We start from the raw sequence: 27,560 nt of genomic DNA, 5'->3' as shown, positions 1-27,560 counted from the left end.
CATCTGATTTTCGATACCTTGGCAAACGAGACAGTGTCCCTGATTCTTGACCGTTGACGGAGGTCGGAACTCTGGATTCCTTCTCTCACTTGAGTGAGACGTGATACTCCTAGCATAGCTCTTTTGATTCCTCTTTAGGATACCCGAAGGCGTTCGCATCCTGTTTGCGTAGGGCCCAGGTCTCTGAGGCATACGTTAGTGCAGGAAGAATGGTGGAATTGAAAGATGTGCCCGGAGTCGGAGGTCCTTTGTTCTCTTAACCACTTCTTTGACGCTCTTGAAGGCGTTCCACGCTGCTCTCTTCCTCCTGCGCAGTTCTGACGCCAAGTCGTTCCTCATGTTGAGTTAGACAATTGTTGAGGCAGCAAGTGATGAGGACAGGCTGAAAGTGTTGGTTCCCATTCAGGAGATGATGACTTTTGTACAGTTTGCAAATGTTTTATATGAAGTCTAAATATAGATCAAGTCTCTGTAGTCTGAGGCTGTGTGCACTTCATGTCCTAGAGTCTCCCTGGGGCCAGCAGAAGACCCTGCCAGGGCTCCAAAGGCCCATGGCCACACATATGACCACACAATTTACACACACACACACACACACACACGCACACACAAACACCACTCAGAAATGTGGACCAGACCCTGAGCATCTGCTCTCAAGCAATTATCAGAGCCCATCCCCCACTAATCAGGACATAAAAGAATTAGGATTTCTAGAGGGGGAGGCGGATGGGCGCCTTCCAGCTGGGTAAGCTTGGGCAGAGCTTTCTTCTCTGTACCCCACTTTGCACTTTTGTCAATGGAATTTAGCAAACTGATTTTGAGGGGCACAAGCTGAGATGTGATCCCTTAACCCACAGAGCTTACTGTTCCCTCAGAGAAATGGACCTTAAGGAGATGATCACAGGAACTTCAGAGATCGTACAGGGCTAAGGCACTTGCCTTGCACGCAGCCAACCCTGGCTTGATCCCTGGTACCACATACGGTGCCCTGAGCACCCTCAGGGGTGAGCCCTGAGCACAGAGCTAGGAGTAAACCTTGAGCTCTGCCAAGTGTAGCCTCCCCACCTCTGCAAAAAGAAAAGGATCACAGAAGAACATCTCTGAAGCGTTAGTGTGACTCCAGCAGACAGGAGGGGTTCCCAGTGCCCTGTGATCCTGGCACGGACAACCTGACTTAGCGGGGGGAATGGGGATCAAGAGGGTGTCCCTAAGGGAGCACAGTCCCTTGGGGATGGCGGGGGACGGAACAGTGTTCTGAGTGGAAGGGACGTGCTGAGGCCGAATGGTGGGCAGGGCCTGCATGAGCCAGTGGGAGTGAAGAAAACGGCTCTGGAGCACCTGTCAAGAGCACTTGCCCTCTGTGTTGGGCAGGGAGGGGTCAACTCTGGGCAGGTTTCCCCTCACAGAGAAAGCAACCTGGGCATAAGCAGCCTCCACTTGTTTTCTCTGGGGAAGAGTTTTTGGTGTGTGCATTGTTTTTACTGCATGTCAGGGACAGAGAACAATCCCAGCCACTGGGGAAGCAGGATCAGAACTGTCCTGGGATCTCGGCCTGTCCTGGAGCATACACAGCCCCAGAGGTAGGTGGGAGGTCCGGCTTGCTAGTCTTTCCATGCACAAGACCCAGCTGCACCCCCCACCCTATATCCTCGCCAGGGCCACAGGTATCCCAACATCGGGTCCGCAGACATGTTTGAGATCTAAAGGGATGTTACTTGCCCCCAAATGCAGTTTTTCCAATGCAGAATCAATTTATGGTTGAAAAAATGCTCCTAAGCCTGATGGCGCAGACTTGCTATTTGTTAGTGTCAACATTAATGTTTCATTACCTTTGAGAATGACTGGTTCTGTGTCTCGTTTCCTAACAAGAGTGAGTATCAGTTGCCTGGATATTCTAGCTGGAAATTTCAAGCATGAGACTCAGAGGCCAGGGATGTGACCCAAACGGGAGAGCGCATGCCTTGCACATACTGGGCCCCAGGTTCGATCCCTGTTCATCACATGTCCCCTCACTTAAGGACGACTGGGTCTGCCCTGATGGTCCCCAAGCACTGCCAGGAGTGGTCTGAGGTCTCCAAGTCTCAACGGGCTCCCACAGCTATAAGAATATAGAGATTTCCCAAGTCAACTAATCCCCAAAGCAGAATTGTTGAAATTCCTCTCGAAAGTTTTTACACCAAAAATAAATGTGCTGAATGTTGCTGTGAGTCCATTGTGGTGTGATAAGGAATGGGCTCTCCAAATCTAAGGATGGTAGAACCACTCTAAGTCATGGAAACAGTCTTGGTAACAGGAGGAAACTTAAATGTCTATCAAGCAGATCCTAGTTGAAATTGTTTGGGCACATCCACATCATGGGCTTCGTGTTGCCATGTAGAAGAATGCAATCCAGTAACCTATGCTAACCTGGGAGGCTGGGTTTGCTGTATTGTCAGGTAAATGTTTTTAATTATTATTACTGCAGTAAAAAAAAAAGAATTGCTAGCATTTAATGCTAACAACTCTGCAGCAGGAGGCTTTTTCTGTAAAGAACCAGGTAGCAAATGCTTTTGGCCTTGTGGGCTCTGTGTTCTCTGTCACAAGCCTCAACTCTGCCTTTGCAGCTAGAAAGCACCATCCAGCATGTAAATGAATAACTGCTCCTGTGTTCTGATAAAACTTTATTTACAAAACAGGCAGAGGGTCGAATGTGCCAACCCCTGCTCTGCCTCGTTATTTCACATCATTTCCAGTATCCCTTCAGAGCAGAGCCTATGGGCGTGCAAAGGCACACAGGTGGAGACTAAGACTTGGAGTAGCGGTTTTTACATCTGTGGATGGGTACCTGTCCACGCAGTGTTAAGCATGAATGACTCATCAGCCTAAATGGCAGAGGAAAGAAAGAAAAAAAGCCTGGAAAGGGACATGTCAGCGTGACCCAGCACAGCGGACTAGAGGGAAGCTGGCTCTTTCCTTGTCAGTGCCTCTGCACTGCTTTCACACCTTTTACTCCACGCTACAAACCTTAGAGGGGAATGACTGTGAGGGTTGATGTGAAAATACTCTGCAAAATCTTAGAGGCCCTGAAGGTCTCCTTTGTGGTCTCTGTTTGTCTTGTGTGTTAGTGTGGACTGGCGCCATAGGCCTGTCGGAGCAATCAATGGCTGAGGGGATTCCCGGGACCTCCCACACCACGGAGATTTACATGGACCAGGACCTGGGCCAGCAGGATAAGGTGAGAACAGAACGACTACCTTTGCCGCTGCCTCTCTCCTTGTTCTTCTCTAAGGCCTGGGAGGTTGTTTTTCTGTTTTGTTGAGGTGTGTGTGTGTGTGTGTGTGTGTGTGTGTGTGTGTGCTTGCTTGTTTTTTTTTTATTTTTGTTCTGCTTCCAAGAATCCACACCTCTTGCTTTGGGCCACACCAAGCAATGCTCAAGGCTTACTCCTCGCTCTGCACTCAGGGATCACCCTTGGCCATGCTTGGGGGCCCATCTGGGGTGCCAGGTAAGTGCCCTACCCACTGGACTATTGCTCCCACCCAGAAGCCACCTCTTACTCCCAAGACTTTCACCCAAAGTCAGGGGCCTCCTTATTTGATCCCAGACAATGAGATCCACAGACACAGGGTGTCAAGCACCCGCCATGGACGCAGCTCTCTCCCGTGCACTTGACATTCACTTGTGTATTCTCTGCCAACTTTGAAAGAGACTTTAATAGATGAGGAATCTGGAGCTCAGAGAGGTCCGGTGACTTGACCACGACGGCACAGTGCGAGAGGCCGAGTTGGGATGCCAACCAGGCGGGAGTATGTATCCGAGCTGGCCCTCCTAGCTTCCTCACAGCAGTCTCGGGCTCATCCTGGAGCACAGATCAGGGCTGGGGAGGATGTTGGGGACCTGGAAGAAGCGCCAACTTCAGAGGGAGGTTCAGAGAGTGAAAGCAGAGAGTTAACCTGAACAGGTCCCCGAGCATCCTGGGAAAGTCGCTCCCCGCTAGAGAAACAGTCCGCTAACAGCTTTAACAGCTTCCATCAGCACCAGGTCCTGAGCCTGCAGCAGCGACAGGAGCACAACCCCTGGGAACCTGCCCCTTGGCATGTGGTGCCAGTCGTAATGCCATGAGAACACTTTGACTGTGATGGCTTCACAAGCTGCCCCCAAACTTAGCAGCTTGAGACAATTGTTTCCTAGGATCTGTAGACTGGGCTGCAGGGTACTTCTGCCTGTAGCGCTGGCCTCACATCTGTACCTGCAGTCCCGTGGCTGGCTTGGAGGAGTGGTCGGGTGGGTGATGTCCAGTGGCCTCACTCCTATGCCTGGCGTGGTGAAAGTGGTGTTCATCCTAAGCACCTGCACAGCATGGTGGTCTTCAAGTTCCCTCCAGGTTCTATGGGACAGATTTTTGGGGAAATCAGTCATGGAGGACAGCCCCATCATAGGGCGGTGAGGCAAATCCTTTGATGCCAGATGCAAGGTGTTTAAATTTTATTTATTTTTTTCCTCTTACATTTTATTTTAGGCAGTGCATCGTTTACAAAACGATGAATGATAAGATTTTCATGCATAAAACATTCCCACATGTCCCCTCCACCCAAGTGCCAGCTTCCTCGCCCCCCGCACACTGTCCCAGGGTCCTCCCACCTTCCTTCCACCACCACTATCACCACCCCCCACCCCTGGCATGGTAAGTGTCCTATGAAGACCAGTCTTCAGTTTATGTTGCCTGTGGCCATTTTTTGTTCCCCTACTACATTTCGTTGTATCCCGCATATGAGAGAGATTGCTCTTTTTTTTAATTTTTAATTTTTTTAGTGAATCACCATGAGGTACAGTTACAGACTTACAAACTTTTGTGCTTACATTTCAGTCATACAATAATCAAGTACCCACCCCGCCACCAGTGCCCATTCTCCACCACCAGCGATCCCAGCATCCCTCCCCACCCCACCTGCCACCTCTGTGGCAGGCATATTCCCTTTTACTCTCTCTCTCCTTTTGGGTGTTGTGGTTTGCTATACAGGTATTAAGTAGCCACCATGTTCGGTCTATAGTCTACTTTCAGCACACATCTCCCTTCCATAGCGGCCCCTCCAAACACCCTTCACTTGGTGGCTGCTTCTCTATCTGAGCTGCCTTTCCCCCCCAGCATGTGAGGCCAGCTTCCAAGCCGTGGAGCAATCCTCCTGGTCCTTATCTCTACTATCCTTGAGTGTTAGTCTCCCATTCTATTATTTATATTCCACAAATGAGTGCAATCCTTCTATGTCTGTCTCTCTCTTTCTGACTCATTTCACTTAGCATGATACTCTCCATGTTGATCCACTTATACGCAAATTTCATGACTTCATCTTTCTAACAGCTGCATAGTATTCCATTGTGTAGATGTACCAAAGTTTCTTTAACCAGTCATCCGTTCTCAGGCACTTGAGTTTTTTCCAGATTCTAGCTATTGTAAACAGTGCTGTAATGAACATACAAGTGCAGATGTCATTTCTACTATAGATTTTTTTGCATCTCCATGATATATTCCCAGAAGTGGTATTGCTGGATCAAATGGGAGCTCAATTTCTAATTTTTGAGAAATGTCCATGCCGTTTTCCAAAAGGGTTGAACTAGTCGGCATTCCCACCAGCAGTGAAGGAGAGTCCCTTTCTCCCCACATCCACGCCAACACTGGTTGCCTTTGTTCTTTTGGATGTGTGCCAGTCTCTGTGGTGTGAGATGATATCTCATAGTTGTTTTGATCTGCATCTCCCTGATGATTAGTGATGAAGAGAATTTTTTTCATGTGCCTTTTGGCCATTCAGATTTCTTCTTTGAGAAAGTTTCCATTCATTTCACTGCCCCATTTTCTGATGGGATTGGATGTTGTCTTCTTGTAGAGTTCAATCAGTGCCTTGTATATCCTTGATATCAACCCCTTATCTACAGAATTTCCCATTCTGTAGACTGTCTTTGTATTCTGGTCACTGTTTCTTTTGAGGTACAGAAACTTGTTAGTTTAAGATAGTCCCATTTGCTTATCTCTGTTTCCACTTGCTTGGTCAGTGGGATGTCATATTTGAAGATACCTTTAGCTTCAATGTCGTGGAGGGTTCTGCCGATCTTTTCTTCATTGTACCTTATAGATTCTGGTCTGATGTTGAGGTCTTTAATCCATTTTGATCTGACTTTTGTGCATCGTGTTATGTAGAGGCCTGAATCCATTTTTTTTTTGCATGTAGCTGTCCAGTTTTGTCAGCACCATTTGTTAAAAAGGTTTTCCTTGCTTCATTTCACATTTCTTGCTCCCTTATCAAATATTAGATGATCATGTAATTAATTGAGGGTGTGTGTAAGGATATTCAATCCTGTTCCATTGGTCAGTAGCTCTGCCTTTGTTCCAATACCATGCTGTTTTGATTATTACCACTTTGTAGTAGAGTTTGAGGTTGGGAAAGGTGATGCCTCCCATCATCTTTTCTCCAAGAATTGCTTTAGCTATTCGTGGGGGTTTGTTGTTCCATACAAATTTCAGGAGTGTTTGATTCATTTCTTTGAAGAATTTCATGGGTATCTTTATAGGGATCACATTGAACCTGTATAATGCTTCGGGGAGTATTGCCCTTTCGACAATGTTAGTTCTCCCAATCCATGAGCAGGGGATATGTTTCCATTTCCTCATGTCCTCTTTTATTTCATGAAGTAGCATTTTGTAGTTTTCTTTGTACAGGTCCTTTACCTCCTTAGTTAAGCTGATTCCAAGGTACTTGATTTTCTGAGGCATGATTGTGAATGAGATTGCTTTTTTCATGTCACTTTCTTCTCTCTCATTATTTACTTATAGGAAGGCCATGGACTTTTGGGTATTGATTTTATAGCCTGCAACTTTGCCATACAAGTCTATTGTTTCTAGGAGCTTCTTGGTAGAGGCTTTAGCATTCTCTAAATGTAGTATATCATATCATCTGCAAATAGTGAGAGCTTGATTTCTTCCTTTCCTATCTGGATACTCGATATCTTTTTCTTGCCTAACTGCTATTGCAAGTACTTCCAGTACTATATTGGACAGAAGTGGTGAGAGTGGGTATCCTTGTCATGTCCCTGGTCTTAGAGGGAAGGAAAAACTAAAAGTTTTTCCCTATTGAGGATAATGCTTGCCATGGGCTTGTGGTAGATGGCTTTGACTATATTAAGGAAAGTTTCTTCCATTTTGGTAAGAGTTTTCATCATAAATGGGTGCTGGATCTTGTCAAATGCTTTCTCTGCATCTGTTGATATGATCATATGGCTCTTATCTTTTCTTTTGTTGATATGATGAATTATGTTGATTGATTTCCAAATGTTAAACCATCCTTGCATCCCCCGAACAAATCTCACTTGGTCATGGTGTATGATCTTTTTGATGAGTTGTTGAAATCTATTCGCTAATATTTTGCTGAGGATCTTCACATCCTTGTTCATCAGGGATATCGGCCTGTAATTTTCTTTTTTTGGTTGCGTCTCTCTTTGCTTTTGATATTAGAGAGATATATGCATCAAAGAAACTGTTTGGGAGGGTTTCTGTTTCTTCAGTTTCCTAGAAAAGCTTGAAAAGAACTGGCAATAGGTCATCTTTAAATGTTTGGAAGAATTTGCTAGTGAATCCATCTGGACCTGGGCTTTGTTTTTGGGAAAAATTTTAATTACAATTTCAATTTCCTTGATAGCAATAGGTCTACTCAGGTATTCTAAATCTACTTGGTTCAGCCTTGGGAGATTATAGGAATCCAGGAATTTATCCATTTCATCTAGGTTCTCTTGTTTCATGGCATACAGACTTTCAAAGTAGTCTCTGATGATCTTTTGAATTTCCTTGGTTTCTGTTGTGATGTTTCCCTTTTCATTTCTGATTCAGTTTATTGGGTTTTCTCTCTCTTTCTTTGTTAGTCTTGCTAGTGCTTTATCATCCTGTTTTTTTTTTCTCAAAGAACCAGGTCTTGGTTTTATTGATTTTCAGATTGGTTTTTTTTTGTTTCCATGTCGTTAATTTCTTCTCTAAGTTTTATTATTTCCTTCCTCCTGCCTAGTTTGGGCCCCTTTGTCGGTCCTTTTCTAAGATCTTGAGCTTGTGAAGCCAAGTTGTTTATTTAGGCCCTTTCTTCTCTCCTGAGAAATGCTTGCAGAGCTATAAATTTTCTCCTTAATATGACTTTAGCTGCATCCCACAGATTTTGGTAGCTTGTATCTTCATTCTCATTTGTTTCCATGGCCTTTTGATTTCTTTCTTGATTTTCTCCGTGACCCACTCGTTGTTCAACATTGAGTTGTTTAATTTCTAGATGTTTGATTTGGTTCTCTGCGTTGGTGCGTGATTAACTTCTATCTTCAGTGCATCGTGGTCTGAAAAGATAGTTGATACAATTTCTGTCTTCCTGATTCTATTGAGGTATGTTTTGTGACCCAGTGAATGTGTATTCTTTTGAGGGGGGATGTAAAGCCCTGTATAGACCTATTAGCTCTCTCTCTCTTCTCTTTCTCTCTTCAAAGCCAGTGTTTCCTTGCTGAGTTTTAATCTTGTTGATCTATCCAGAGGTGATAAGGCAGTATTGAAATCTCCAACTACTACTGTGTTGCTCCCAATGTCCTCCTTAAAATCTATTAGTAGCTGTTTTAAGTATTTAGCTGGTCTCTCATTAGGAGTGTATATGCAGAGGAGTGTGATTTCTTCCTGCCGTACATATCCCTTGATTATTAAAAAATGGCCTTCTAATCTTTTTCAACCTGAAATCTGTGCTTCAGTTTGATACTAGTATGATCACCCAGGCTTTTTTAAAGGGAGTTGTTTGCTTACAGAATTGTTTTCCGTCCTTTGACTTTGAGTCTGTGTTTGCTCTGACTGTTCAGATGTGTTTCTTGTAGGCAGCAAAATTTTGGGTTCAGTTTCTTAATCCATTTTGCCACTCTGTGTCTCTTGATGGTGCACTTAGACCACTGACATTGAGAGAGATTATTATCATGGGGTTTTGTGCCATCTTTCTGTAGGGGTTTGTTGTGCTTGTAGGACTTTTCTTCTCTTACAGTAGCACCTTTAGTCCTTCTTTTAAGTTTGGTTTTGAGTCTATGAAGTTTCTGAACTGTTGTCTATCCATGAAATAGTGTATCGTTCCTTCGAGTTTGAGTGAAAGTTTAGCCGGATAAAGTATTCTTGGTGAGGCATTCATTTCATTGAGTTTTTTCACTACATCCCACCATTGTCTTCAAGCTTGGAAGGTTTCCTCTGGTAAGTCTTCTGTAAATCTAAGGGGTGCTCCTTTGTATGTGATTTCCTTCTTTGACCTTACTGCTTGCAGTATTGTGTCTCTATCTGTGGCATCCATCATTCTGACTATGATATGTCTTGGAGTCTTTTTATTAGGGTCTCTTTTGGCTGGCACCCTTCAGGCTGCTTGGATCTGGATGCCTGCATTCTCCAGCTTTGGGAACTTCTCAGAGATGATAGCTTTAACTGTAGCTTTTCATTGGGGTTACCTCCTTGTCCTTCTGGTACTCCAATGATTCTTATGTTGTTCCTCTTGAGTTCATCCCCTAGGACTCTGATTCGCCCTACAGCTATTTTGAGGTCTTTTCTCATTGTGTGTTGTTCCCTGTAAGCTTTCTGTGGCTCATCTTCAAGTTCACTGTTTCTGTGTTTGGCTGGGGTCATTCTACTGTTGAGGGCACCCACTGAGTTCTTAATTTCATCTATCAAATCCTTTATTCGTGACACTTATGTTTGTAGCTTTCTTGTAGCTTTTCTTATTTCTGCTCTCATTTCTTCCTGCATTTTCTCAGCTGTCCGTTCCACTGTTTCTTTCATGTCCTCTTTTAAGTTACTGGATGCCTGTTCCACCGTTTCTTTGAGTTCATTGAACATCTTCAACATTCCATCTCTGAATTCTTTATTGGAGAGATTGTATTTGTGGGTAAACCCTGTTGAGGCTTCTGGACTCTTTTCTTCATCCTCTCCTCGTGGTGGGGATTTTCGCTGTTTCTTCATGTTGTAATGGTAGTATGGGGGGTGGGACCTTCCAATTCGCTATCGGTATTCCCCTCTCATTGCAAGGAAGGATTCTGGATGAGCTCAATTGATTGATAGCAGTCGCCTTTTTTCCCTTCTAGAATACTACTTTTGTCTTATGTGCTCCTCTGTGGACTTATGTGAGGTCTCTAGTGAAGCTTCACAAGATGTGTTCTTTTGTATTAAGCTTGTGCAGTTTCTTGTGTTCACTGGTGTTTTGGTGAGATTAGAATGGGCTAGTGGACTACTGGCCCATTTTGTTTGAGATAGCCAGAATGTTCTCTGCATAATTAGGTAATGGAGATTGAGAGTGCTGGGAAAGGGGAGAATAACTGGGGCCCCTCACATGCTGAACAGCCGCCACCCCCGGAGGCCACGCCCCCTGCCACGGAGGCCACTCCCCCTGCAGCACTGGAGGTCCCAAGGGATGCTGGGAGCTGCTGCCATCCTGGATCCGGGTTGGGGTGCTCACAGGGGCTGTGTTCAATGGCGGGGAGTTCCGAAAACCTGGTGGATGGAGCCTGCGGGGCTGGAGGAGTGCTGCTGCAGCCCGCCCACTGCCCGCAGGGTGCTGGGAGCTGCTGCCACCTGGAGAGAGATTGTTCTGCGTCTGTCCCTTTCCTCCTAACTTCACTCAGCGTGATGTTGTCCAGATACATCCACTAGTAGCAAATTGCATGATTTCGTCCTTTCTTTTTTTTTTTTAATCTTTTTTTTTCTTTTTTTGGGGGGAGGAAGGTTCACACCTGGCAATGCTCAGGGGTTACTCCTGGCTCTGCACTCAGGAATTATTCCCGGCAGTGCTTGGGGGACCATATGGGAGATCGAACCTGGGTCGGCCACGTGTAAGGCAACTGCCCTACCCACTGTACTACCACTCAGGCCCTTATCCTTTCTTAAAGCCAGGAGTGTTGCATTTTATATATGTAACGTAGTTTCTTTAGGTGTTTGAGTTTTAGTCCACCCTACTTGTTAGTTAAGTTGTAAATACTACGCAGCTGCACTTGCACCCCCAACCCACCACCACCCTTTTTCAACTGTTGATGCCCAATTTGTCACCTCAGAATGCAAGTCACAATTGGCAAAACAAGTTAGCCTAGATGTGTTTTAAGGAAGGGAAAACAGCGTTTCTCCACTCCTCTCATTGGAAAATTTCTGGTGCACTAGCTTTAGGTGAGACCCAGGAGCTGAGATGAGGTTGTTAGAATGCACCCCCTTGCTCTCCCCTCTGCTTCCCTTGAGTCTGGCTTCCGCAACAGGTGGCTTTACATGTCACGAAAGGCAAATGCAAGCTTCAATGTAAATAAAGTTTAATGTAAATGTAAATAAGAGTTCTTCAATGTAAATAAAGGTCCTGATCAAAAAGGAGCCAGATGTCTCTCCTGTGGAAGAGTTGGAAGTTCTGAGAAAGCTCTGATTTGGCCAGCGTGGCTCCTGGGCACATGGTGCCATGCTGACCCAGTGCCCAGGTGAGCCCAGTCCTGCCGAGACCACAGGGAAGTGTGGGGTCCCATCCTGACCAGCAGGGAGGACCCTTTGTGGGGCTAAGGAGGGGACACAGCTGAATGAACTGACGCAGAGCCAGGAGGAGGAGGAGGGAGAGAGAGAGAGTTTATTCACTGCAGTTACAATACTTATACCTCTCTGCTGGGAGGGGGGTGGTATAGTATGCATGCTTGGACTCCCATAGGAACAGTAGTAGAATGCCGATCAGGCATGGCCGTTGGCTAGTGAGACAAATGGTGAAATGATAAGATCACAGGAATCCCAAGCAGCCTCCGCTTGGCTAGACGATAAGAGCCAAGCTCTGTAAGATGGCTCCCTACAGGGAAGGGCAAATGCTCTCCCTGGGAAGGGAACTGAGTCCTCACCAGAAAGGCTGAAACCACAACATTCACCACTATCCCTGCAGGCTTCTTTGTACTCCTGTCCCCCAGCACAGGGAGCATATGGTAGTTGCTCAATAAAAGTTTGTTGCAACTCCCTACCGTGTGGGTCCCAGCAACCTCCACCATATTAAGGGCCCACACCACAGCTCCTGCCTAACTTTCTGCTCGTTGCTTCACCATCTCAGGATGGGCAAAGAAGAAGGAGAGCAACCTCAGCTTAATTCCTCAGTATCTTCCGAGGGGGTTAATTGCAAAGACTCACCCCCAGCACAGCAAGAACACTAGAAAACTAGTGGGGAAAAGACATAGAAGCAGACCAAGATCAATGAGCAAAAAAACAATATCACAAAGACATAAGCAATACCATAAAATCCTCAGACAGTGTCTTTAGTGACACTATGATGATGATGTTCAGTGAGTTCGAAGAAACAATAGCATAAGTAGCAAAGCACAAGAACGTATGAGTCTCGATGAAATGAAGTCAGAAATGAAGAACATGCAAGGTGATGATAAAGTCAATAGAAGCTCTCAGCATTAAGAAGCCGAGAAAACATTTGTGGAGTATGAAATAACATAACCTGAGGCTGACACCCAAGGACACAGATACAAGGCCCAGGAGGATCTCCCCATAGCTGGAAGACTGCTTCATGAGCGGAGGGGAGAAGGCAGATGGAATAGAGAAGGGATCACTAAGAAAATGATGGCTGATCTTATGGGACTTTTAAACAGATATGAACTTGGTAGCGCGGAAAGAAAAATGTGCTTTGAACTTGAAACAGCGGGACGCCTGGGCAGTCTCGGGCCGGGGCCGGTGCCAGCTCGAGCTCCGCCGAGATTCGACCCGGGTGGCCATGCCTTTGCACAGCCGCTTTGCTGTTGAACGAGCAGGATCCAGAGCCAGCTATATGACGTGCAGCCATGTCTCCAGACTGTGAACTAAGCTTTTGCTCCATGCTGCTCCAGGAAGGAAAATGATTCATTTTCCAACTTAAATCTCCCTGGACTTAATTACTAAAATACAGAAATCCTAAACTTTATATCTCTTCATTCTCATCAGTGGAAAACTAATTATCAAATGTTTCCCTGTCAATAGGGCCGTATTCTTGGGGGATAAATTCCAACAAGAATAGTGAGTTCTGTGTTGAAACTCCAACAACAGTAGTGAGTTTTGTGTTGAAATATGGAATGTAATCAAGATAAAGAGAAAAGGAAGTGAAATTTATCAGTTATGCCAGGGGGGCGGTAGGGGGTGGGAGGTATACTGGGTTTTTTTTTTTTTTTTGGTGGTGGAATATGGGCACTGGTGAAAGGACGGGTTTTTGAGCATTGTATAACTGAGACATAAGCCTGAGAACTTTGTAACTTTCCACATGGTGATTCAATAAACTAAATTTTTAAAAAACCTATAAATATCAATTGGAAAAAAAAAGAAGAAAATGATGGCTGGAGGAATCAGTCAGGATGGGAGATGTGTGCCGAAAGTAGATAATGGACCAAACATGATGACCTCTCAGTGTCTATGTTGCAAGCCATAATGCCCAAAAGCAGAGAGAGAGTATGGGGAATATTGTCTGCCATGGAGGCAGGGGTAGGGTGGGAAAGGGGGAGTATACTGGGGATATTGGTGGTGGGGAATGTGCACTGGTGGAGGGATGGGTGTTTGATCATCATATGATTATAACTTAAGCATGAAAGCTTATAACTATATCTCACGGTGATTCAATTAAAAAAAAAAAGCTGAGAATAAAGGAGCTCCAAGATGAGAAGGAAGAAACTTCTAGGAAACAGCGGTAGGTAGAAAAAGTCTGAAAAGGAATGAGCTGCAGACTAGAGATGTATGGGATGGTTCAAGAGAAACAATGTAAGAATCATCGGGGTCCCTGACGAACAGAAAGGCAAATGATGTGATGAAGAAACAACAGTCAAAAGAATCATTGATAAGAATGTCCCAGAGATGAGGATTACAGGCACGAAGATGCAGGAGAGCCGAAGGGTCCCAGTGAGAATCCAGTTAGCAAAACTCCAAAACACATTGTACTTGAAATAACAAAATCCAAAGATAGAGGCAGAATATTGAAGGCAGCAAGATCCAGAAAAAGGAACTTATATACAAAGGAAAGCTCATTAGATATACAGCCAATCAAATGAGACTCTGAGCCAGAAGCGTATGGAAGGATACAGTATAAAAACTCAATGAAATGAATGCCTCACTAAGAATACTCTGTCCAGCTAGATTACCATTAAGATTTGAAGGAAATATGCAGAGCTTCATGGACAGGCAACAGCTTAGGGAATTTGTAGCATTGAAACCAGTCTGACAAGCTTTAAAAGAGCTCCTTTAAAGGTCAGGAGAGACTGACTTCTCACCATCCAGCATTGGGTATGTCACTTATAAAGGGTGCGTGTGGTTGTTCTCTACTAGATTGAGAAAGGTTAAAAACATTGAGCAGTTAATCACAAATTGACTTTTATTGATTTAGTGTCTGATAATTCCATTTGTCATTTCTTTTAAGTTTTATTGGGTCAAGTAATATGAAATAAATGTGTTATATGCCAGCCAAGTGGGTAGGCTTGGGAATGGGAGGGATCCTGGTGGAGAGAAGGGGACATTGGTGCTGAGGTTGGGGTTGGAATGTAGTATGCCTGAAACAGGTCCATTATGAACAACTTTATAAATCACAGTGTCTGAATAAACATTACCGGAATATTTTTTTTAAAAAAGGTTGTTGCATGAGGCTTGGGTGCCTAGAAGCTTGGGTGACTTGCAATCAGCTGAAACAGGAGCAGCTCTAGAATACAAATTATGTTTGGTGCTTTTCCTCTTACGTTTGTCATAAGCCTCCTCAAGGACACAAAGGAAGACCCTTGGTAGTAGTGGGCAATGCCAGACAGGCTTTGACCAAAACCCTGCCCATCGTCAGGTCAGGGAGCTGGAGGGGAGCAGGGCTCATAGAGCCTCTCTCTCTCTCTTTTTTTTTTTTTTGCTTTTTGGGTCACACCCGGCGATGCACATCGGTTACTCCTGGCTCTGCACTCAGGAATTACCCCTGGCGGTGCTCAGGGGACCATATGGGATGCTGGGAATCGAACCCGGGTCGGCTGTGTGCAAGGCAAACGCCCTACCCGCTGTGCTATTGCTCCAGCCCCTCATAGAGCCTCTCTTTAGGCAATTCACTGGCGTAGAAATTGCCCACTCACCTCCTTCCAACCAATGGGAAACTGTCGGAGGAGGAGGAATTCTTTTAAAAGCAGAAATTTTGTATTTGGAAACAATTTAGGGATTTTTTTTACCCCCCAGTCATCCTGGCATTTTATAATGACACCTAGTATGAAGTTTTTGGTTTGATTTTATTTTGTTTAAACTGTTTTTGGAAGCCTAGGACATTTCCTTCAGCTGCGGAGCTTCCAATTTAGAAAGACAGATGGTTGGATTGAGGCTACGTGAGGTGAGGTCTGTCTGCTGGCCTCCCTCCAGCCTGACGTTTACATGAACCACACAGGGAAGCCACCATCCCCTTCCTGATTCCATCACCTGGAATAAGGCTCCTTGTGTAGAACCAAAAGAGATAGAGAGAAGGGAAAAGAAGAAGAAGAAGTATCTTAGAATGTATTACATTTTAAGCTTCCTCCCCCCCAAAAAATTAAAAGCCCTATTTTAGGTAAGAATGGGGATCAAACAGAATGTTGTTTCACTATTTTTTTTCTAGGTCCCCAGTATGTGAGGCAAGAATATTATAAATGAGGGGCTGGAGCGATAGCACAGAGGGTAGGGCGTTTGCCTTGCAAGCGGCCGACCCGGGTTCTAATCCCAGCATCCCATATGGTCCCCTGAGCACCGCCAGGGGTAATTTCTGAGTGAAGAGCCAGGAGTAACCCCTGTGCATCGCCGGGTGTGACCCAAAAACCAAAAAAAAAAAAAGAATATTATAAATGAAAGTGATTACAATTAAGCTTTCTAGAAACCAAGTTTTCCAAGTGGGATGGTGGTTCTCAATATGAAAGTTTCATTTTAGGGGAAAGGAAAGTTTCATGACCTATGAACTTGGAACACCCACTACAAGAGTCTGTGTACTAAAAAGACATTTTCACCAAACACTTGTCCCTATGAGGTTTTCCAACTCGTCATCAGAACCTTTGAAATCTGGCTTTTCCCTCCCTCCCTGCCTTCAGCTCCACCCCTCACCTCAAGAAATCCCAGCACATTTTCCCTACATTTCTTCTATACACCTGGACCCACAACTTATAAACTTCCCACCTGATCTTTCCCCAGGATGAGATCATTCTGCTGATGGGAAAAGAAATCAGCCGTCTCTCAGATTTTGAGCTTGAATCCAAGTACAAAGATGCCGTGATTGCGAGTATGCAGAGAGAAATGGCCAGCCTGAATCAGAAGCTGTCTGAGACGGCCTGCTCCAGACAGAAGGATCAGGAGGCCTCTCAGAAGATGCTGGACGAAGACATTGAAGCCAAGAAGAAAGAGATCCAAGGCTTGAAAAATCAGGTGGGACTCAGAGACACATCGGTCTGGGCCTTTTTGCTGTGACCAGGGGTTCCGGGGAGCCCAGGGGACACTGTAGCCCTCAGGAAAATTCAGCGTATTCAAGTCAGCATGGGCACAGGCCTAGGGATGAGGGACTCCACAGACCACTAGACTTTGAAGGTCGATATTAATTTTATTGAGGACCTGCCACGTAGAAGCACAGGGCAAGTGCTGAGATGCTTATTTATAGATTTAGGAGCCTCGGATCCTACTGAGGGCCTGTGCGCATGAAGTTTGTAACCCCATGCATTCGCTTCTTTAAACCATTTTGCAGTTGATGAGATTGAGGCTGGCTCAGAGAAGTCCAGAAATTGTTACGGCTTGCACAGCAATTGGTGTGCAAAATTATACACACATACAAAATGGTGCCATTCACACCCCCAGCCCACTCCTGGCACACTTCATGCTCTCACCAACCCTACTACTTCCTTCCACTCAACTCTGCCATTTATGTGACCACCTCTCACACACAACCTGCCTCCACGAGAGAGGGAGGCCACTCACTGGCTAGACAGGGAATAGAGAGTCCCCCAGTGTTCCAAACTCTGAGCCCTTTTGCTGAACCCTGAAGTCAATTGCTGGTTCACTTATGGAGAATTTCATCAAACAACGATTTACCACCTGGAATTTTTTAAGAACTACTTTAGCATTGACTGTTAATCTCATAAGTAAGTTCTATCCCAACAAAGTTGATTTTTAAAAAGAAAAGAAATCGACCGCTGATGATTTCCAATATCACTGCATAATGCTTGGGGCTCTGATTTCTGGTTCCCTGTTTCCTGCCTTTCTCTTCTGTAACCAATTCAAAGTACACAATATAGGTCCTAGAAATGCTGCCTTTAGAAAGAACAAGGTGATGTATGTTGAACCTAGAAGATTCAGCGGGAGAATACAAGTTCTATGAAGGCAGACACGATCAGTTAAGTTCCAGAATTCTGTTAGAATTGTTTCTCCCTCCGTCCACTCATCTAGCCTCTCTTCATCCACCCACCTACCATCCACCCATCCACCTACTCATCCACTGATCTTATTCATGTATTTCATGTATCCATTCACCTATTCACCTACCCATCCTCCACCGATCCACCCATCCATCAATTCATCCATCTAATTCACGCACCTACCTATCCATCACCTACCCAATCCACCCACCTACCCATCTACCTCTGCTGTTCGTGTGTGTATTTATTCATCCATCTACCTACCCACACATCCTCTCTTTCATCCTCCCACCCACTCATACATGCATGCATCCGTACCTAAGGGATGTATTCAAATAAATATTTGTTGGGTACCTATCCTATGCCGTGTCCTCTCCCAAACTCTGGTAACTCATCAGACAACAAGGGAGACATGGTCTTTGCTTTCTCCTAGTTACATACCAATGAAGAAGAAGAAGTAAATAAGTACTTATATGCTCTAATATTTAAATGAGCAAATGATGCTCCTTGACTTTGATTATTTAGAAAAACAACAAAAGCAGCAGGTCCTAGAGAACCTTTCCTAGCCCTCTTGATATGTAGCTAACTCATGGGTGACCATCTTTTCCTTTATATGAGCCAAATATAGCCACCAGATAAAATATATACATATATATGCTTTTTAATTATTCTCCCATTTCAGAGCTTTCTTGAGCATTTCTTGCCCAGGTAACAGACAGGGATGAATGATTTATTCATATCATCACATGTCAGCAGGTCAAATCAGAGTATTGTTTAAAATGATGAGTGATCGCTCGGGAAATGGATCCTTACAAAGAAATTATCTAGAAATAATTGCTCTGATTCATCATCCTGTCACCTCCCCTTGATCATCACTCACAACTGAGAGTATTTTATAACAAGGCACATCCGGCTGCCATTGGTCTAAACTCAAATCGAGTTTCATCCACTCACACTGGAGTTCCTTAAATACCCTTCTGCATGCAGAGCATTTGGCGAGAGGTGGAAGCCACATGACAGGCTGATTTATTGTTCTGATTACTTACACGTTCTCTCTGGTTCTCCTGAAGCCACACGCATAACGATTTGCTCTCAGAGGTCTTCGATCTGCTACCATCTCACTAGAAAATGCTCCCATCCCAGAGCTCCTTGCCTGCCTGTGCTAATGAGCGGCGAAATGATTATCTTGAAGCAATCACTCCTCCTAGCACTATTAACTTTCTTACGAGTCAGTGCCCATTTTATTGCACAGTATAACAGACATTAAACACCCTGGGATTTATGCCAATTGTAGACAATATGGGTATTTGTTTGGGGAGTAAAAGTCAGGAAGAGGTGTGAAGACTCTCTGCCATTTGCCCACAATCTGAAATCTGGAAACTCTGATACGTAGGTTGAAATATTTCTTACCTGTCAGAAGTACTGGAATATTTAGGGGGAGTAAGGGTTCTTGCCTGTCCCCCCTGGAAATTTGTCACTTTATGGTGTGCTTCTGGTATCTTGCAAATGAAGTTGAGAACTAGAAATGTTTATTTATTAAAAACAAAAAAACAAAAAAAAACTACTCCAAGTACCTCTTATGGGAAACTTGCATCCCCGCCCCCCCACCAGAAAACAGTGAGAGGTAAAATAACATTTTACACTCAAACTTTCCAAAGTACTTAACATGCCCAGGTATCGACATAGAGTAGAGGCTGCGGCCCCAACTTCTATTACATACCCCTTCGCTAATGCATACATACCCCTTCACTCATGCTTCCAGACGCCCCAGAGGGGAAAATGTAAGTGCCAAAGTCCCAAAAGTTACAGAACTGAACTTGAGCCACGATGGTAAGAAAGTGAGCCAGAAAGCGTGTGAAATCACCGTGCTTCGGGGCAGTAAGACTGTTCATTCTGCAGCTGGAAGGATGCAGACCCCTTGACTGTGCCGAGGAACCAGAAAAAAGGACTCTGAGCGCCATCTGGCGGCCAGGCTACCTGACCCGCGTGTTAGCCGGGATCCGTGGTGTTTCCATTTAACAATGCTGCATACGCCCTGGAGTATTCTCTGAGGGATAAAGGATGGCTGTGATCACTGAGGAAATTACTTTTGTAGTCACCTCTTTCTTCCTTTGAACTTGGAATGCAGTTAATATCAGATGGCCTGGAATCTGGGACGGTCTGTCTTAGAAGGGAGAGTCCACAGAGTTGGGTATTGTCACTGACAGCCGCACTTGGCGGATCCAAAGATTAAAGGTATGGGAGAGGGGGGGTGGTAGGATGGCGGGAGAGATAGCACAGTGGGTAGGGTGTTTTCCTTGCAGGTGACCCACCTGGGTTCAATCCCCGGCATCCTCTATGGTCCCCCAAGCACTGCCATTCCTGAGTGTAGAGCCAGGAGTAACCCATGAGCATCGCCAAGTATGGGCTCCCCCTTAAAGACACACACATACACACACACACACACACACACACAATTAAAAGGCACAGGGGTTACTCATGATGTGTGGGGTGTCATGTGGTGCTGGGGATGGGCCCCAGACCTCCCACATGCAAAGCATTCACTCTAGACCTTTTAGGAGCAAATCATAATTCACTCAACATTGCCCACGAAATGGTGATCCCTGAAGGAACTGGCCCTCCTGTCCCTTCCACTCGCTCAAATGAAAAACTCTTGACTTCCCCCAACAAACGCCAACTGAAGATGGATGCAAACCTTCGTCCCGCCTTGGGGAAGCATGGATGCAGGCGTGGGCTGGCCCTCTGACCGTGTGGCCTCTTCCCTCAGATAAGCACCCTGCAGAAAGGCTACAACCAGATGCTGTGCCAGAGCCTGTCCGAGAGGAACACCGAGATCTCCAGCCTGAAGAACCAGGGCGAGAACCTGAAGAAGGACCATGCGCTCACTGCAGGTGAGCTCTGTGGAGGGGGGCGAGCCAGGGCGACCTCCCAGTCAACGCACGGCACCTTCGCTCGGTGAGCCCAGCTCATCTGCCCGAGAATTTATTATTCTCATGGGCAGGACCTGGCTCAAATTTGATCCCGATAAATACTTGGACTGGGAGGGCAGGCTGTGTGCAGAGCTCACCCTGCAGTGCTCAGGAGCTGCTCCCTCCCAGCTCTGTGCTCAGGGGTCAGTCCCAGAGGTGCTTGGAGACAGGGGGGAGGGGAGACTGTGTGGTGCCAGAGACCCACTCCTGGATCTTCTCACACAACCTGCACAGTCCACGGAGCTCTCTTTGGTAGGGATTTCAGTAAATACGATAGCACAGTGGTAGGGCGTTTGCCTTGCACGCAGCCGACCCGAGTTCGATTCCTCTGCCCCTCTCGGAGAAACCGGCAAACTACCGAGAGTATTTCGCCCACACGGCAGAGCCTGGCAAGCTTGATATGCCCGAAACAGTAACAACGAGTCTCACAATGGAGACGTTACTGGTGCCCGCTTGAGCAAATCAATGAGCAACGGGATGACAGTGACAGTGACAGTGACCTTCTCCTTACTGCCAGAGCCCCCTAAGTGCCCTGATCACCCCTCACTGCCCCACTGCCTCTTTCCCACACTGAAGGGACAGAGTCAGATACTGGGATGGCCAAGGTCTGTTGGGCATTTGCTTGTCATCCAGCGGTGACTTACTATGTTGCAGTGGATCCAAATGCATGATTGCTTGGCCATGCTGAGGAAGGGTTAGGGAGGGCTCCAAAGGGCTGTGGGGGGAACATTCTGGATAGTTCTTTTCTTTGATTTTTCTTTTCTGGGAGGTGGGGGGTAAGGCGTGGTGCTTTGAACCATACCTGAAAGAATTTCAACAGGAAAAGTCAGCTGCCCCGAGGGGGAGCCCTGGGAACTGAAAGGCCGGAATTTTGGTAACTCACTCCACAGGGTTCATCGAGGTGCGAAGCTCGGCAGGGCCTTCGCCAACTCCTCAGTCTGTGGCACAAAGTAGATGACTGCCACCACCCCTAACCCCCTCCAGTTAGCCACGGGAAGTGCTGAGTCAAGGAAAAGGATCCTTTTTTTTTTTTTTTTTTTTTTTGCTTTTTGGGTCACACCCAGCGATGCACAGGGGTTACTCCTGGCTCTGCACTCAGAAATTACCCCTGGCAGTGCTCAGGGGACCATATGGGACGCTGGGATTCGAACCCGAGTCGGCCACATGCAAGGCAAACGCCCTACCCGCTGTGCTATCGCTCCAGCCCCAATCCTTTTCTTCTTGAGAGCAGCATGGAGCCTGGATTCAACAGAGCAAGAGACCCACCAGCCGGGCAGAACCTCCCCTCCTGGGGTGTTACCTGGAGGACAATCTCAACAGGGCTGTTGATCAGACGCAACGGTCATATCCCCCCACCCCCCCACCCCCGTCATTAAAGAATAATAATTAAACGTCATTTTCCCATCAGTAAGCCAGGACTTACTCCTGGCACTGTGCTCAGGGGCCCATATGGAGTGCCAGGGAACCGTTTTATTGTATTTAAAATAAAGTGCCAGGGAGGACAAAGGTGCTCAGAGAGAGAACCCCGGGGTGTGCAGTGAGGCCCTTCGGGTCCCCAGCTGTCCTGGACAGGAGCAGAGCCGGCGGCCTCTCCCCGCTCACACCAGGCGGAGTGAGAGGCCTTGGGATGGGCAAGGAATCTGCTGCAGATGCCCCTTCTGCCCCTTTCCCCCCCCTGTGCCCTCTGATCCATCCTACCAGTTGGTCCCCCCATCTCACACCATGACCCCCAACTGTAATTTTCACCTGGTCCTCTTGGACTATCCTGAGGGCACAGGGAGCCCACATAGCACCAGTTGAGAAATAGTGCTCGAGGTGGACACTGGCTCCTACCCCACCTGAGATCCTGAAGAGAAGCCCCCAGAGAGACCACCCCCCCCATACACACACTTCCAGGTAACCCGGCTGCGCCCTAAAACGGACTCACTTCTGAAATGCTATTTTCAATTCCTTCCTGGTCAGCGCCCACCACTGAAACCGGGCCTGGCCTGTGCCCAGGAGAAGAACTGCCTAAGGCTGGAGAGAGAAAGCACAGGGGCTAAGGCCCTTGCTGGGAAACCCTCTAAGCCATGTTCGATCTCCGGCACCATGTATGGTTCCCTGAGCACAGAGCCAGGAGTAAGCCCTGAGCACCTCCAACCACCACCACACACCCAGCAGAAAGTAGAAAAGGACCACCCAAGACAGTTTTTCCCACTGCAGTTTGGGCTCTTCCTCCTCCTCTTCTTCTTCAACATGATCATAAAGTCATGCATTTGCACCCACTGCTACTTAACAAGTCATCCCAAAATGTGGCGGGATGAAACACCACCTCGTGTTTATTGGAGAAAAAAAAAAGTTTAACACCCAGTTTCTGTTTTTTGTTAGGAATTTGGGGACTGGGTGGGGAGGACTTAGGGTTTTTTTTTTTCTATTTTCAGACTTTTTAACATATGCCATTCTCACTGGTGTCAGGTGATATTCTTTGTTTGTTTGTTTGTGGTTTTTTGTTTGTTTAAACTATCCCTGGGATTATATATATATATTTTATTGAATCACTGTGAGATAGTTACAAAGCTTTTAGGTTTGAGTTTCAGTCATACAATGATCAAACACTCATCCCCCCACCAGTGCACATTTTCTTCCACCAATATCCCCAGTGTCCCCCCCCCCCAACCCCAGCCCTCCCCCTGCCTCTATGGCAGATAGTTTCCCCAGCATTCTCTCTCTACCTTTGGACATTATGGTTTGCAATACAGATACTGAGAAGCTATCACGTTTAGCCTTTTATCTCCTTTCAGCACACATCTCCCATCCCGAGCGATCCCTCCAACCATCATTGACTTAGTGATCCCTTTTCTATCCCAGCTGCCTTCTCCCCCAGCTCATGAGGCAGGCTTCGAACCCTGAAGCAATATTCCTGGCCCTTGTTTCTACTGTCCGTGGGTGGACTCAGTTCTGGCTCATGAGCACTCATGGGCTGCAGTCAAGCCTTGGTGGCAGCTAGATGACGCCCTCCCAGAGGGGATCACTTGTGTGACTCTTACCTAAAGCCCTCATCCCTTCCCACAGGGGCCTCTCACTGGGGCCACTGAGGTGTCTTACAAACATGGCTGTTGGCTTTGCCTCAGGAGTGAACTGAGAGAAAAGGAAGCTGCCCTGTCATGCAGGAAGCCACATGAACACCACCTGCCATCGCTTTTACAGCATCAGTCTCATTCTGGTGACACAACTCAGCTCCTATCATGATGGAGAGGAAGCTCACACGAGACTGAGTTCTAGGAGGCAGCAATCTCTCGGGCCACATTGGTTTTGGGGGCCACAGCTGGCTGTGCTCAGGGATCACTCCTGGCAGGCTCAGGACCATATGACGTAGCTGGAGATTGAACCGGGACAAGCACCCAACTCACTGTACTATCACTCCGGCCCCCATCTGGGCCCACTTTGGAATCTAGCCATCCCTGTCACCAACACTGCTTAAGTTAACCGTTCTACTCTGTTCCTTATGGACTCCATCTCCTGTGCCCTAATAACCACTCTCTAGGGTGGCCACAGCAGCAGGAGCTGAAATCACTTGTCCAAAATCACCAAGTGACTGAGTGGTTGGGACCAAACTGAAAAGAGTGTGAATCCACCCACCCATCGGGGGTCCCGAACAGGTGCCCTCCACTGCTAGCCCAACTTTAGTCTCTGGAGAAGAATGTCCCTGCAGGCCTAGGGGGCTACCTCCAGCTGGCTCTGCAAACTCTTCCCGAGCTTGTGAACAAAGCTTGTGGGGTTTTGTTTTAGTTTGTTTTCTTGGTTTTTTGTTTTAATTTTATTGAACACTATGAGATAGTTACAAGCTTTCATGTTTGGGTTACAATCACACAATGATCGGGGCTGGAGCAATAGCACAGCGGGTAGAGCGTTTGTCTTGCACGCGGCCGACCCGGGTTCGATTCCCAGCATCCCATATATGGTCCCCTGAGCACCGCCAGGGGTAATTCCTGAGTGCAGAGCCAGGAGTGACCCCTGTGTGTGGCCGGGTGACCCAAAAAGAAAAAAAAAAAAAACAACAATCACACATGATCAAACACCCACCCCTCTATCAGTGCACATTCCTCACCACCAATATCCCCAGTATACCCGCCTTTCTCACCCTTCCCTGCCTCCATGGCAGACAATATTCCCCATACTCTCTCTCTACTTTTGGGCATTATTGCAACACAGACACTGAGAGTTCATCACGTTTGGTCCATTATCTACTTTCAGCACTGTATCTCATCCCTAATGATCCCTTCAGCTTTTTCGTTTTAAATCAGAGGGTGGTCCATGGATTTGAACTGCTCCTCCACCACCCTTCACTCTAGCTCTGGATGGATCCCTTGGAAGTGATCTCCACATGTACACAGGGGCTCAGGAGGGGCTCCCTGTAAGTTGACTGATCTTGGTGACTAGGAGAATGATTTTTGCTGCCTCTTTGACTTCTGCCTATAGTTTGTGTTTTTTGTTTTGCTTTGTTTTACAGAATTGGTGTCAACTTTGCAAAAAGATATGTTAGCAAGGGACGAGCAGGTTCAACAGCTAAGACAGGAGGTGAATCAACTGAAGAGAGAAAACAAAGAAAAGGACCATCAGCTTCATGCCCTGACCTCCAGAGTAAGTGTAGGTGTGGCCATCACTATTTGTGGCTGTCACAGGAAAGCAAAGAAGGTGGCCTCTGGGCATGCGCGCTGGCCTGGGCCCTGGCCATAAAAGCCACTGCCCTCACTTACCTTATGGCTAGCTGACTCCAGTGCCCCCCGGGGTCGACCAACACTGCCCCCCAGACTAAGAATGGAGGGCAGGTTCCTTGCAACTTTTCAAAGGGCATCAGATATGTAATACCAAATAAGCAAAAGGTGTGTTCACATCTTGCTCTTTCGTTTGTTGTTTGTTTTCTGGGTCACACCCAGTGATGCTCAGGGATTACTCCTGGCTCTGCACTCAGGATTTACTCCTGGCAGTGCTCGGGGGACCATATGGGCTGCTGGGAATCGAATCCGGGTCGGCTGCATGCAAGGCAAACGCCCTACCTGCTGTACTATCCCTCCAGCCCTCAGATCTGCTCTTAACCCGGATTATAAATTCATTTGCTTAATCCCAACAGCAAACACATCTATTAACATCCAGAATAAGATCTTTGTAAATGTATACTCTACAACTTTGCATAATTTTTTTCCGCACTAATTATATGGGAAAGGAAGGGAGAGGAAAAGGGAAAGGGAGAGAATGAGGGAGGAAGGGAGGGAAAGAATGAAGATAATACAAAGAGTGAAGGTAATACAAAGAGAAGGGAAGGGAAGAAAATGTGAAGGAAAAGGGAACAAGAAAGGAAGAAAGGAGAGGGAAGGGAAAGAAAAAGGGAAAGGGAAGAAGAGAGGAAGGGAGGGAGAGAGAGAGGGAAAAGGGAGGGAGGGAGGGAGGGAGGGAGGGAGGGAGGGAGGGAGGGAGGGAGGGAAAGAGAAGGGAAAAGTGAAGGTGATATAGAGCAAAGGTAGAGCCCAGGTGGTGCTCGGGAGGCCCAGGGGTGATGCTTAGTGATATTCAGCCCCCCGGGCTTCATGGTTCAATGCCCACGTCCTGCAGTCCTTGACACCCCAGGACCATTGGACCTGCCATTGCTGGGGGCAGGGTGTGGGCATGTGGTTCCAGATGGAGCCGCAGGGCCATGTGTCTGCAAAGCAAGTGCTTTACTGCTGAGCAACATGCCCGGCCCAGAGTGGAATTCTGTTTGTTTTTGTTTGGAAGCCCGAAGTTGGGGGTGCTCAGGGTAGTTAGGCACCTGAGTGTTATTGTTCTTTTTTTAGTGATTACAGGTTCTAAGCCATAAATACTTGCGTGCAGGATCACTGGGGCTTAGTTCATGAGGGTGTTGCCCCCTGACCCCATGCTTTTTCCTTTTTTATTTTTGTTCACTGGGAGCTGGTTCCTGGCAGGAAGGGAGGAGGAGAGGTGCGGACAGGAGAAAGGAGAAGAGAGGAGAGGAAAGGAAAGGAGAGGAGAGGAAAGGAGAGGAGAGGAGAGGAGAGGAGAGGGGAGGGGAGGGGAGGGGAGGGGAGGGGAGGGGAGGGGAGGGGAAGGGAGGGGAAAGGAGGGGAGAGGGGAGAAGGAGGAAGGGAAGGGGAGGGGGGAGGGGAGAAGGAGGAAGAGAAGGGGGATGGGAAGGGAAAGGGAGGGAAGGAAGGCAGGAAGGGAGGGAGGGAGGGAGGGAGGGAGGGAGGGAGGGAGGGAGGGAGGGAGGGAGGAAGGAAGGAAGGAAGGAAGGAAGGAAGGAAGGAAGGAAGGAAGGAAGGAAGGAAGGAAGGAAGGAAGGAAGGAAGGAGAGAGAAGGGGAGGGGAGGGGAGAGGAGTCCATAATGCCCTCCGTGCCATTTCTCTTGAAGAATTAACCCTGAAGGGCTTCCAGGTGGCTGCCTCCCCTGCAGCATCCCCATCTTAGGCAAGGGGCCTTGTAAGAGCCCCAGCCCCCGCCCACCCCCAGAAGTCCCGAGACCCTCTTCTGCTGGTTGAGAGGAAATGCATCCAGTTCCTCCCAGGAGCACCCAGACTCCCCCGCTGGGTTGTCCCTGCCCGCTTTCCTCAGAGCTCAAGAGAGGTGGTGCAGGGCCACCTGCGGCCCCGGCGTCCACCAGACACAGGCGGCCTAGCCTCTCAGAATTGGGATCACACAGCAGGAAACTGCGCTGGCGAATGTGGGAACTTGGACCCTCCCCCCACCTGCCCCCAGTCTCCAGCCCCGCGTAGCTGACCTGGGCCTCTGTGTTCCCCGTTTCCTCCACAGTGCTCGGCGCTGAAAGATGAGTTACAGAAGGAAGATGCTGAGAAGGAGCGCCGGGACAGCCAGGAGAGAGAGCTGAAGACCTACAAAAGTGTGAGTCGGTGGGGCCTGGGCTGCGCCAGCTCGGATGCGTCACAATTTTGGTTGGTTACTGTGGCCTCGTATTTCTTTGCTTTGCTGCCCCGGGTTCAAGGAAGAGATGGGCGGTTGAAGAGACTGCGAAAACGCCCTCCTGGGAATCTGGAAACTTGGCTCACTCCCTCACCGGCTTCCCCCGGCCCCCTCCCCGGGCTGGGCTGGAGTTCAGGTGGAGAGGAGAGAGGAGAGATGGGAGGGGAAGGGAGGGGGGAGGGGAGGGGAGGGGAGGGGAGGGGAGGGGAGGTCAAATGTGGCCTGTTGGCCACCACCTGCACCTGGAAATGCCCTCTGATGCCCTGCTCTGG

At 47.3% G+C, this 27,560-nt stretch overlaps 1 protein-coding gene across 1 annotated transcript in view; it reads left to right on the top strand.

The window, feature by feature from the left end:
- FHAD1 (forkhead associated phosphopeptide binding domain 1) overlaps positions 1-27,560 on the top strand; it is a 131,213-nt gene that overhangs the window by 36,783 nt on the left and 66,870 nt on the right. Inside the window, exons 6-10 of the mRNA XM_055139446.1 lie at positions 3,105-3,214; positions 16,157-16,387; positions 20,135-20,258; positions 24,826-24,956; positions 27,121-27,210. Coding sequence (XP_054995421.1) covers positions 3,105-3,214; positions 16,157-16,387; positions 20,135-20,258; positions 24,826-24,956; positions 27,121-27,210 — 686 coding nt within the window. The remainder of the gene's footprint in view (positions 1-3,104; positions 3,215-16,156; positions 16,388-20,134; positions 20,259-24,825; positions 24,957-27,120; positions 27,211-27,560) is intronic.

The sequence above is a fragment of the Sorex araneus genome, chromosome 5, assembly GCF_027595985.1.
Source record: "Sorex araneus isolate mSorAra2 chromosome 5, mSorAra2.pri, whole genome shotgun sequence".
In the NCBI taxonomy this organism is placed as follows: Eukaryota; Metazoa; Chordata; class Mammalia; order Eulipotyphla; family Soricidae; genus Sorex; species Sorex araneus.
The sequence above is the reverse complement of the archived record's forward strand: the minus strand, read 5'-3'. Positions and strand labels throughout refer to the sequence as shown.